At 37.4% G+C, this 12,901-nt stretch overlaps 1 protein-coding gene across 7 annotated transcripts in view; it reads left to right on the top strand.

The window, feature by feature from the left end:
* Positions 1–5,081, top strand: part of LOC137234493 (uncharacterized) — a 50,585-nt gene extending 45,504 nt beyond the window's left edge. For all 7 annotated transcript variants that reach the window (XM_067757998.1, XM_067758000.1, XM_067758002.1 and 4 more), the window contains one exon: positions 4,036–5,081. In XM_067757998.1, the coding sequence (XP_067614099.1) occupies positions 4,036–4,993 (958 nt within the window). In that variant the 3' untranslated portion in view covers positions 4,994–5,081. The remainder of the gene's footprint in view (positions 1–4,035) is intronic.
* Positions 5,082–12,901: the final 7,820 nt, after the last annotated feature.

The raw sequence follows: 12,901 nt of genomic DNA, 5'->3' as shown, positions 1-12,901 counted from the left end.
AAAATTTCAAATTTTACAAACGGCGATGGTTACTATGACATGTTTCTGAATTTCACTTCCTTATCAACTGGCTTCTCGGGAGCTGAGTATTGAACTCGAATCTCCAACGTTCATACCAGTGTAAAGGCAGATGCCTTTAACCACTCAGCCATATGAATTCCCCGCTTAACTTAAGTCTGGCTCAGAACCAACGAAATAGTGCCAACAAAAGAACTAGATCTAAACTATAAATTTTCACGCTATTTTGAAATAGTACAAATAAACTGAATATATCTATACTAACAATTTTTTTACTACTAACATACATACATAGAAGGCAACAAAGAATATTTCACTTACATTACTAGCAGCTAGAAGCGAAAAGAATATTTCACACACACGTAGACGGCAAGAAAGTGCCCATATGGCCTTACATCAACTAAAGATATACATGTATGTAGCCAAGGCCAATAAGAGGTATATAAACAAGAAATAAATAAGAAACTATTCGAGACGGCTGTTCGCGAAAAGTTTAGACCCTGGGAGAAATAGGTGAACAAGGCGAAATGAGAGTGTAAAAGCAGCGTAGTTCAAGCGACGCCAATCTGTTTGGTTTTAACATGCTATCCGTTAAGTACGCGAGTATTGTAATTGTGAAGTGTTACTACCAAAGTAGTGTAAATAAAGAGCATTTTGCTATACTAATATTTGCGTTATTTATGCGACAGTTCAAAGAACTGACCTATAAAAGCAAGTGCAGAATAATCAAGAATTCCTAAAGTCCCTTTCCGTCAGTTCAGGGTCAGAAGGATTGTTCTATGATGGGCGAGTTACGCCAACTGCCCAATGAGATAATTATTTTTCACACTTCACTTTTATATTGAGAGGATAAATTGTAGTCATAAAGAACCCTTTAAAATGTGAAAGCATTACCAGATAGCTGATTAAAGACGTTAAGTGGAGCAAGAATACTCAACATTGCGTTCAAAAAGTTATCACTTAATGATTGTGTTCGCTGTAAGCGCCCATTGTCACTAGTTTCGTGAAATTTTTCTAAGAATGCAGAATTGGTTAACGCATTTATAATGCTAATGCTAAAATGTGACCACATCCTGGTGCTAAACTTTGTATAGAAAATGTGAAAGAAATACCGCATTTTGAGCAAAATGCATCCAAAATACTGAATTCGGGCTGAGCTTGAATCGGAAGTTCCGGACGAATAAATTTTTACTAAGAAAACATATAATTCCAAAATGACTACTTATTATGTGCGCTTTTAACAAATTCTTTCTGTGATGAATTTTTTTTTTATTCAATTAAAATTCATAACGATATGCACATTCATTTACTGTATGAATGCAAATTATGTTTCACATGTTGATACTAAAGAAATTTCTACTATGATTAATGTTTCGCAAGTCATAAATAAGATAGTCGTCATTAATTTGACTAGAATAAACTATAGTGCATAGATAAGTTAGGTATAAACGCACATTAGGGTGAACTAAACGAAATAAATTTTCTAAATTAAAGACGAACCTCGATAACCTTCAAAAAAAAACATCTGTTATCTGTTGATTTTAGAAATTGCTCTTACCTTAAAAAAATAACATGACATATGAATTCTAGGTTACCATACCTGAGATATTGAAATGAAAAAAAATTATTGAAGTTTTAATGAAGATTTAACGTTAATCTTCTACGTTTCGATATTTAATTTTGAATGGTAAAAATTGCAAGATCTAATGTTAAATGTTTACAGAGGCCTAAATTTCGAACAAAGCACTAAGTAAATAAATAAATATATACATACTTGACGCTATTTACCTCCGAAGAGATCTAAGCCGAACTTCTCTCACCAATTTGTTCTACAAATTGAGGAGATGAGACCAACATGCTTAATGCCAACTTCGAATGGCATCTGCAAGGCAAATGAAGTTTCACTGAAAAACTTTTTATGGCAGAAATACACTCGGAGTGTTTGCCAAATCTTCTAATTGAAAAAACTTTTGGCTGACGTGCTCCATGTCACCTCACTAAGGAAGCTGCCGGTGTTTGTTATTTCTGGAAAAAATGTGTGGTTCACCCTAACGTATGTATCCATTACTACCAAGCGCAGTCATGAAATTGTAATGACATACAACTTTGTCGAATTATTTAGTATCAAAATGACATTACCGAATGAAAACTTGCAGTAATTGCTTTTTACCATAACAACTTCAAATTCCCAAAGCCTCGTTTTATTTTCTAAGATCGACTTGGTAGATAGCAACAAATTGACGTTTACGTCATAAAACTGAGAAGAATAATGTTTCAAAAAAGTCAGAGAGACAAGATAGAGTGGTAATCATGTTAGGAAACGAGCTAAGTCTAAGTAAGTCGTGAAATAACTTTAAAATGGATCCTAAATCTTAGAATGACATGTTCTTACATGGCAACTTGAGACTTCTAAACTCCAAGGTATGTGATATTCTGAGCTCTCCTCTATTCTTTTAATACTTCCAAGGCGCATCAGCCTTCTTCACTATAGCGGACGACATAAAGAAACGCCAAGGGACTCCTAGTATTTCTCCAATTTTCCCCTCAAATGCAGTTGAGGCCTCTAGTGTTGTTGCTGTAACCTCAAAAATACTCCCTTTACCGGCTGTGTACAGTCCCTTGCCGAATATGAATTTAGTACGCTGAGGTACTACCACCTTCTGGAACTATTCCAACAGCATCGGGAGCGATTTTTTAACCTCTCGAGCTTTCGGGTCTAAGTGCTAGCCCCTTAACCCGCTGGGGATTTCCGATGTATCTCCTTTCGTCTTTTACTATTGGCGTGTGTCGATAGAACTGCTTTCTGGGCAGAAGCTGTTTTTTTATTTAGGTGTTTGCTCAAATTATGCTCTATTTAGAGCATGCGATGCGACTAACCTGATATATTTAAAAATTAAGTTCTCTCTAACTTTTTAGCGTCACCCATAGCGGAACGATACAAGGTGGCAGCATGGTGATATACCTACAAACATAAATAAAAATTGCATGTACTTTGTTTTTGGAAATTCGATGGACAAATGTCAAAATCGTACTGCGCCGTAATTTGATGTATCAAATCAAATAAAAAAAGCCTAAAATCAGCTGTCCCATGCTGCCACCTTGTATCGTTGCGCCATGGCGTCACCCATGATAAAAATATAGAGAGGTAGTTCCAGTTGTTGTTGTTGTTCTTCTTCTTCTTCTCTGCCATTGCCGTCAATTGACATAAACTGTATTTTAGCATTCCCTTTTGAAAGAGTGCTACCATATCCTTAAAAATTAAACGACCCAAACCAATATTTTTGATTTGCATCTCTATTTTTTAACGTTCAACAAGCTTTTCCAGGCAGGCACCACCTGTCCAAGAACTGCATCTCCCGGAACATATGTATGTACCTTGCTCGTACGCGTTCTGTACAATATAACGTTTGCTCCGAGTCCGAGGCGCTTGCACGCGTGAATTTCGGTGCATTTAAACACTGGGCCGCCTCCGCAAAATAACGGTGGCCGTGTGGAAGGTTAAGTGCGGTGACACAGAGACTGCGGTTTTACTCTGAGATTCTAACAGAAGCCAATTGTAGGAAACATTAAAAGGAGCACGACGCAAATTGGAAGATAAACTCGGCCTATAATCTCTTCGGAGGTTATCGCGTCTCACATTTATTTATTATTTTTTTATTAAAGAAACAAAATCCTGCGACTTTTATCGAAACAAGGGATTATCTTGACAAGGCTGTACAATATTAACGCCTTGAAATATATTAAAGGAGTTTTTACAAATTTCCAAAGGCCAGAAATGTTGGAGGGTGTCAAACAAACTGCTTAGCAGTAGTTTGCAGGGTGGTTTCCCTGCTTAAGAGGTCGGTGTTTTAGGAGCACTACTCTCCTTCATGAAGTCTACGAACGAATGATTTTCCGGTTTTTTCGTTGCCCCCCTATGATTTCTACCTTTTCTCCCACTATCAATATCCTTTTCACTTCTTTGTATGTATCTATGAACTTGAATTTATGTAAGTTAACTGTTCTCATTTTTTCCAGGGGACAAACATATCTATCAAAATACCGTTTCATCGTTTCATCAGGCATGTTATACGGTCTTATAGCAGTACTCGCAATACCGTCCATACTTCGTGTACTAAGTTGTACACGACAATCCTCCACTGCTGCAACCGCTTATCGACGCTATATACGCACAACATTTCATACATATCTATGGTATGATGAACCTCCATCAAAAGATAAAAACTCCAAATTTTGGACTAGTCTACGAGCTGTACGTAAAGCGCATTCCACGTCGAGTCGTGCTTGCAACAAACTTGGAGCTGGACAAATCACACAAAAAGATCTTGCAATAACACAATTTGGTTTCATTGGTTATGCCACTTTGGGTGCATTCCGTGTACAGATTTTTGATGATGAATATTTGGAGAGCACATCGCATATGTGGCGCGTATTGGGCTATTTGCTTGGAATTAAAGACGAATATAATATATGTGGACGAAATTGGGCTGAGACGAAGGCGCGGTTGGATATTGTGATGCGTCGTGTATATGAGCCAGCTTTAAGTAATACTACAACAGAATTTGATCAAATGACAAGAGCGCTTATAGAAGGTTTAACTCCTTTAAATACCTTATTTACTGTTGGATCTTGTATATTTTTTACGAAACGTCTAAATTATGTACCAGGCTATGAATATTATTCGTTTGATTATCGTGCTGGTACAAGCAAAGATCCAAAACAAAAACTTTATTATTACGATTTAGGTTGGTATGATCGATTTTTAGTATCGTATGGTCTATTTCTAGTGACATATCTTCACAAATATAATATCGTACGTTGGTATCTAAATTTCCGCGTTTGGATAAATTTAGTTATCTTCTATTACTTTCCTTATATTGCCATCTGGAGATATGGAATTAAGAAGGCCTATGTTCGTATTTTTACAAAAGATGGAAAAGAGAATGATTACGACCTTCATTTGAAGGCGGATTGAAATGGCCACAAGAACGTGAACTAAAATAAGGTTCTTCATAAAGATGATCATTTCTTTAATTAACTTGTTTGTAAATCTTAGGCTTACTCACCATCAGCACCTGAAGTGTCTTTCAAGCCTCAATACTAAAATCACACTTAATCTCTAGTATCGTAAAATTGTCAGCCAAGCTTTTTCGAAATGTATTGTAACGAGTTTAGGGAAATTCCGCTTATTTGAAACCTTCTGCTAACGTTCGAATCGCTAAACTGTTGAATAAATCACTCCAATATTCAGTATTGCAAACTGGGCTTTATTTAGATTACTTTGGGAGTAGTACTTCACAATTATATTTCGCAACCAATAGCGTGTTTAAATCAAAACTCGCTCGTTATTACACCGCTTGCGCTGCTTTTATACTCTCGGTTTCCTCGTTCACCCATTTCTCCTAAAGTCTAGTAATTTCGCGAACAGTTGTAGCTCATGCTTGGTTAGTTACCAGCTATATAAGTAAATGTATATTTGTAGTTTATAGCCATATGCGTGTGTATGTGTGAATAACTACCTCGGCTGATGACTACATCTGTGTGTGAGATATCTCTTCGTCGCCCTCTACATAAGTTTTGCTAGCTTTAATGTACATAAGAGTGGCTGCTTCATGGTTTTTTTGTGGCATGTTTATTTACTAACAGCTTAGGAATTCTAATATTCGTCATAATATTAATTTGTCGATTTTATGCATAGCGGAACGATACAAGGTGGCAGCACGGTAACATAAATAACTACAAACAAATAAAAATTACATGTACTTTGTTTTTGTAAATCGATGGACTAATGTCAAAATCGTACTGCGCCGGAAGTTGAAGTGTCAAATCATTTTAAAAAAGTACCAATCAGCTGATTTTCGGCGATCAGCCATTTCTGGTTCCGGCATGATTTCATGCAACTGTCGACTCGTGTGAAGTTCTCTCTATAAAAGCTCGTGGCAAACTTGCCATATCCATATCCAGTGATGCCCCTATGAAATTACACACAAAAGTTCAAAAAATGCCCCAATTTGCCACATCTTAAATTAAAAAAATCCCATGAAATTCCCACAGGGTTTAAAATATTTCTATTGTTATATTGTTTTCACACAGAAACTTAATGATCTCATTTCACCTGCTAATGAAATCGTAAATTTTTTGCTTTCACACAGAAGTAACTGCTCGATTAGTATGAAGGATGAGACAGACAATCATGGCGGAACAATACAAGGTGGGAGCATGGTGACATACCTACAAACAAAAAAAATTCCATGTACTTGTAAATTCGATGGACAAATGTCAAAATCGTACTGCGCCGGTAGTTGATGTATCAAATCAAATAAAAAAGGTTATAATCAGCTGTTCGATGCGGCCACCTTGTATCGTTCCGCCATGCAGACAATGACATTTGCATTGACAAATAAGCCGTCTGTGTGAAAATAGTATTAGGCGTTGTGGTAGCGCCCTGCCCTCAAGTGGCGCAATGATACCGCGAAATTCCCACTATGTTTTTTTACCGAGTTGTTGATGTGAAGCGATTCGTACAGCATCGAAATAATGACAATTGCTTCTTGAGTTACCAGAAATACATACATATCATCTCGTGAAATTGTGTCAGGGTATAACGAGTGCTGATTAGTTTTAGTTGTATTATGATCAGATTTTCAAACATCGGCAGCTTTGCTACAACAAATTTCCTTTTTTATATGGAAGACAAAAAAAATCTCACTTTTTCTCTTTTTTTTAATTTTTAAATTTTATATATTTAACGAGCTCGAGGCCCTATACATATAAACAATCTACATCCAAGAGTTCTTGAGAATGATCTCAGATTGAGGTCGAAATATCGACTAATTAAAATTTAATATATATACATATATATAAAATTTATCCTGGTTTTAATCTGAATATATATGTATATGGCCTCGAGCTCGTTAAATATTTAAAATTTATAAATCTAAGGCCGAAAATAATCAGAAGATACCTTTTTTTTAATTTTAATGTCAAATATCCCTCAAAAGGCACAAATCACCTACCCAGATTGCGGATTCACGAGTTCAAAATTGCTTCGTTCTGCGCCTCTACGTCACAGTTGACTGTTTGTGCTAATGAAAGCAAGAGAGAAAAAAACAAGAGCTAAAGGAAAATGACGTATGAATTACCCATAAAAAGCAGCTGAACTTTTGTTTACATGCGCAATGCGCAATCTTCTGTGTGTGATTTGTGCTCAAAAGGGGTAACTTTCCAAAATCTGGTGTCACTGTTCATATCCATATAAAACATTGTGGATAGGACAAGTGTCATAACTTCTGCATAGACGCCAAACTTGAAAAAAGACCGATCACCTGATTTTATAACTTATTTAATAATTTGGGAAAAATTTAAACAACGTGACATCAGGACGGACAAGGCGACAGCTGTTTCGATTATACCTTGTAAATCTCTTCAAAGCCTTTTCTCCCGGGAGTGGGAGTCGAACCCGCACTCCTACGATAGTTGAAATGGTTACAAGCGCATTCAGCTACGTCATGCCTTAGTTGTAAAGTTTTTCCCAATTGCCTTCTTTCGCATATATTATCTTCCACACATCACATAATTCGTATGTAGTTATGTGTTGAAGTTATGCATGTTTGTAAGGCGGTTTCACAGAAACTTGGTATTTTGCTGTGTTTGTTCTATTTATAGAACTACAACGAATTAACCAAATGTTGTCTCTTTATATGAACTAATCGGGGATTACCCGTATTGCTTTAAATGTATGAACATTTATAGCCGACCATATATGCCGACTTATTGAACATCCTGTAAAACGCTTAAAAGTAGCCATCTTGAACATGTCAGGCAGTTGACGGATAAGATATAAATAAATAAATAAATGTAAGGCGCGATAACCTCCGAAGAGATCTAAGGCCGAGCTTCTCTTATATATAAGGTATCACACTTGTTTTATCCACAATGGCTGATCCAACCAACTTTATGGAAATCAATGCAATTGATCAATGGTGCCATAACATAACGCCCTTGCAATTAACATACCATACCAAACTATGTCTTTTTGGTTTTTCGCCATATCCATAAGCTTATATTTCATTTAGTGAATTTATTCACTTTTTGGATATTTTGTTTTTTGTTTTCTATACGTTTTGACTAAGTGACTTAAAAGTTTTCGAATTTGCAAAAAGTTACGTTGCATTTTCTTCTTTTTTATGAAGTAGTCACATATTTTAGGTTAAGGCAGCAATAACTGATGCCGAATGATATGAATAAGTAAAAATATGGTCATGACTATGGTGTTGTGACTATGTCAAATTTGCCAGGTCCTAAATATATCATCAGCATCGAAGCGTACATATTTCGTTTGCAGCATCTAAAGGGCCTGGCAAAGTTGACATAGTCATAACCACATTTTTACTTATCCATATCAGTTGGCAACGTATTCCACAAATAATACATCTCTTAGTCAAAACGTATCCAAAACAATAAATAAAATATACAAAAAGTTAATATTGTAACGAATTTAGGGAAATTCCGCTTATTTGCAACCTTCTGCCAACGTTCGAATCGCTAAACTGTTGAATAAATCACTCCAATATTCTGTATTGCAAAATGCTCTTTATTGTACTACTTTGGGAGTAGTACCAATATACTTCACAATTAAACTTTACTTCGCAACTGTTAGCGTGTTTAAATCAAACTTATTACTGCGCTGCTTTTATACTCTCTGTTGCTTCGTCCGCATATTTCTCCAAAGGTCTAGACGTTTCACCTTCTAGAATCTTCTGCTTGGTTACCAGCTATAAACGTGTATATTCGTATTTTATAGCCATATGCGTGTGTATGTGTGAGTAACTACTTCGGCTGATAACTACATGTGTTGGTGTGAGATATCTCTTCGTCGCCTTCTACATAAGTGTTGCTAACGTGGACATGTATATAAGAGCTGCTTCATTTTTTGTTGTCGCGTGATTATTTACTACGAGCCTAGTGATGTCAACATTCGTCACAATATATTCACCAACTCAAATATTTTTAGGTAATAGATATGGCGAAAAACCAATTGGTTGATATGGTATTTTTATGTCCAGAGCGTTATGGCATGGCACCATTAACTAACTACTTTGCTTTCCATAAGTTTGATTGGATCAGCTGTTTTATGCGGATATTGATATGTCAAACATTCTTTACCATATAGTTTGGCAACTTAAATTGAGGTTATTTTGCGAATAGAGTGGAAGGCAGTAAAAGAAGGCAGTCGAATGGAGTGGAAGGAAGAACAGCAGGAGGAGCAGAGTTGCATTGCTTCAATATACTTTCAATCTTTGTATCAATATTGAAAATAAAAGTAGAAAAAATAACTACATAAATACCTGAATATAAGCAAACTTTTTCTCTTAATTACTGCAAATAAGGTGTCCTTAATGCTATATTTTCCAAAATTATCACAGTTTATAACTGTTTAGAATTCAACTTGAATTTCCTTAAAGATTTTCGTAATATGTGTGATGTGTGTGTGTTCGTGCTAAGTTTGAGCGATCAGCTGTTAGTTGCGCTACTTGGTAAGGTTTACAATGGATGTGAACGTTGCCACGGCTTTTATTACTCGTCTATGACGCGTATGCATCATTGTGAATGATAACTAAGTGTGTTATCTTATCTGTCAACTGCCTGACAGGATGTTCAATATGGCTACTTTTTAGCATTTTGACAGGGTGTTCAATATGGCGGCGCCTATCTTCAGCGGGTGATAGAAGGAGATACAGAATGAGACGGCGATAGTCCATTACAAATCAGGTGATCCAATCACTTTGGAATTTTGACATCTATGCAGAAGATATCACACTTTGTTATCATTCACAATGGTATGCATCGCTTCTAAACAGCGATTTTAGGAAATTATATATAATAATGCCGACAATAAAGTGTTTTAAGTTTAATATTACACAGGAAAAATTGAAATTATTTTACGTGTAGTTTATAGTTTAATTTTAAAATATGAATGTAAACTGGGTTAGGGAAATATTACCATACGCAAATATGTAAAAATTATATCACAGCTTTAATAATACATAAATAAATTAGAAAACATTTCCAGCCTTAAAGACTTACTGTAACTCATGGATTATTAACTTTGCCCTCGGTAATGGCGGCAAATCCATTTTGTAAAGTTATTCTCTTCTAGCGATAACAGATACATCAATTACAAACCAACCGATTTTTAATAGCCACTCGAAATCATACATAGTTGGGCACAGTGCACTAAACTTCATTTCCAAAGGGTTTTCTCCTTTTTATGTAGGAGAGACTTTTTTATATGACATAGTTGCTCAGTTGCCTGCACCAACGCTTTTCGCGGTCCATGGTGTTATGATGGCCGAGCAATTTTTCCACCATGATTAATCGCCATGGTTATATGTGCGTACGGAATGATGGTCAGGCAGGTACAACCAAGATGGATTTCTCAGAGGTATTTAACGGAGATAGCTAGGAAGGGAGAGACGATAGCGTCGCAAGTGAGCTAATCTGAGATACAGGCATGGAGAGCCAAGTTAGCTGAAATTAATGAGCTCAGGGAGGGAGTGACATGTGAGTCCGATCAGAGAAAAAGATTGATGAAGAGTATGAAACAGACAGAGCAAAAGAACCCTGCCACAGTATCATGCACCATTCAAATTCATTCATTCGTTCATTCATTCAAGCACTTGGGAACTAAGCTTGGGTCGAGCTACCTACCAGAGTAGCGAATGCTTGGCATTGAACCTTGAGGCAGTAAAAACAGATCGAAAGCAGTTCGTTGACAAAAACTTTGCAGCGATAGGCATAAAGCCACTTTTTTAGAGGAGGAAAAAACTCAGTTCACGGTCATTCGACAGGCTGTCCACATAAAAAAAATGTACGTCGCGAAGCGAAAAATAGAGAGACTCCAATAAAAAGGAAGCAACTACCACGAAAGCTACAACTCATAAGGAAGGGAAGTAGTAGTGATATGTCAACAACTGAGAGGACTGATGTAGTAGGTTATAGCCAAACGGAAGTAACACCGGCTTTATCATGCTCAGGATTTCGGAAGAACCGATTAAATCACTTACATCCTTCGGTCAGCGCGGTGATGCAATGGGGTTTAGTTGATAGGATACAAAAATATCGCGGCTTTGGGAGAGCTAAAGGGAGTGGTTTCAAACCTCCAAAGGCAAGGCATACAGGCACATTTTATCGTGAGAGATAAAGCGCAGATCCTTACAATGTAAAAGACCAAAGGTGGAATTCAAGCAGTTGCCAGGCCAATTCATAGTTTTTCCAACCCAATTATCCTGCTCATCTACCCGTGGCGAATGCAGTTTATTTAGCAGTCGAGGCTCTGGCGAACCCAAATTTCCCACGGAAGGAGAGGGTGGGATGGTCTAGAAGGTTCAATCGTCGAGCTAGTACCTGAGTTATGCTAGTTTCCGAAACGTATCAGATAAATATACGGCAAAGTTCTATCGACCGCGATAAAACTCTATGCATCGAATGCTGTAGGCAAACACACGATTAAATAAAGCCCTATATAGAGTGGAAATTATTAAAGACTGATAAAGAAGGTAAACGAGAAATGGACACGTAGTAAGTACAAGTCCCTAAAGGCGCCTATCGATATTTTCTTTCGGGAAATGATGCGGTAGACCCGATATATAGAACTTGCTTTCCGATCACGCAGCGAGTAGTGTCAGGATTAGTTACTATTTTGGTTGGGAGGGCCAGGTGGAATATTCTCTGCCATGCTGAAAATGTCGGATGAAACGATTCGTAGCATATCGTTAGGTGTACTCCTATTGACAAGTCTATGGATCGTATTTCCACCTGTCTCCATTTTAATCCTCCTGTGAGGTGTCAGTTTTAGCCCAATGCCAAAGCTATGTTCGGGGGGATACCAAGAGGGCAAATGGACGAAAAAAGGAAGCTAAGTCAAGCGCGTGCGAAGAAGCCTTTCGCAGTCGCTTTCACTGGACACAATTTATGCGCTTTGAAGATGCATCAATTCATGGTTGACCTCACCGTTATGAGACACAAATTCGAGAAAATAAACTTTTTGAATATCCGCCGTGTCTGTTCGGCTGGCCGCTGAGCTGTCAGCTGGTTCTCCATTCACTACGTAGGAGACGTACTGTCTCTTCTGAGGATATTAAGTCGGAGTTAAAGTCCTTTTGACATTTCTTAGACTTTCCGTTGTCTGACGAATGCCTTATAGAACTTACGCCCACCTACAAAGATATTGCAGAAATGAGGACAAGATGAAGTACTTTCTGTCATCCGTGCATAAAATCGAAACTGTGCACAACTTCGTCTATCTGGAAGGAAGCATAAACATTGAAAACAATATCAGCTCAAAAAGCAAAAGGAAAAATAATTCTTGCCAACATACGCTATGTTGAACTGTCCAGACAATTTACAAGTAAAGTTCTCTCTCGACGAATCAAGGACGTTTTCGAGAGAAGATGAGATAGGCCTTGAAGTGTTCGAGGGAATAATTCTCCGGAAGATTTATCATCCTGTCCATGATGCCGACGGTGAGTATTGAAGTAGGTATAATGATGAGCTGTATGGTCTGATATGAAGATAGTGCAGCGAAATAAAGCTCAAAGACTTCTATGGATAGGTCATGTTAAACGAATGGACAAAGACGCTCCGACCAAGAAAGTATTTCGCCGCATTTAGAAGCAAAGGAAGGAGGAGACCTTCACTGAGTTGGGAGTGGCAGGTGGAGGAAAACTTGCCCCTACTTCGAGCTCCCAACTGCCGTCAGTTATCGCGAAACAGAGATAGTTGGTGTGGATGGTTACGCAGCGAACAAAGTTGCTGGGCGGTGAAGCGCAAATTAATGATAGTAAAGAAGAGATCGCTAAGCTACTACAAGAATGCATTTATG

Source organism: Eurosta solidaginis, chromosome 1, assembly GCF_040869045.1.
Source record: "Eurosta solidaginis isolate ZX-2024a chromosome 1, ASM4086904v1, whole genome shotgun sequence".
Classification (NCBI taxonomy): Eukaryota; Metazoa; Arthropoda; class Insecta; order Diptera; family Tephritidae; genus Eurosta; species Eurosta solidaginis.
This window is presented reverse-complemented; position numbering and strand designations above follow the sequence as displayed.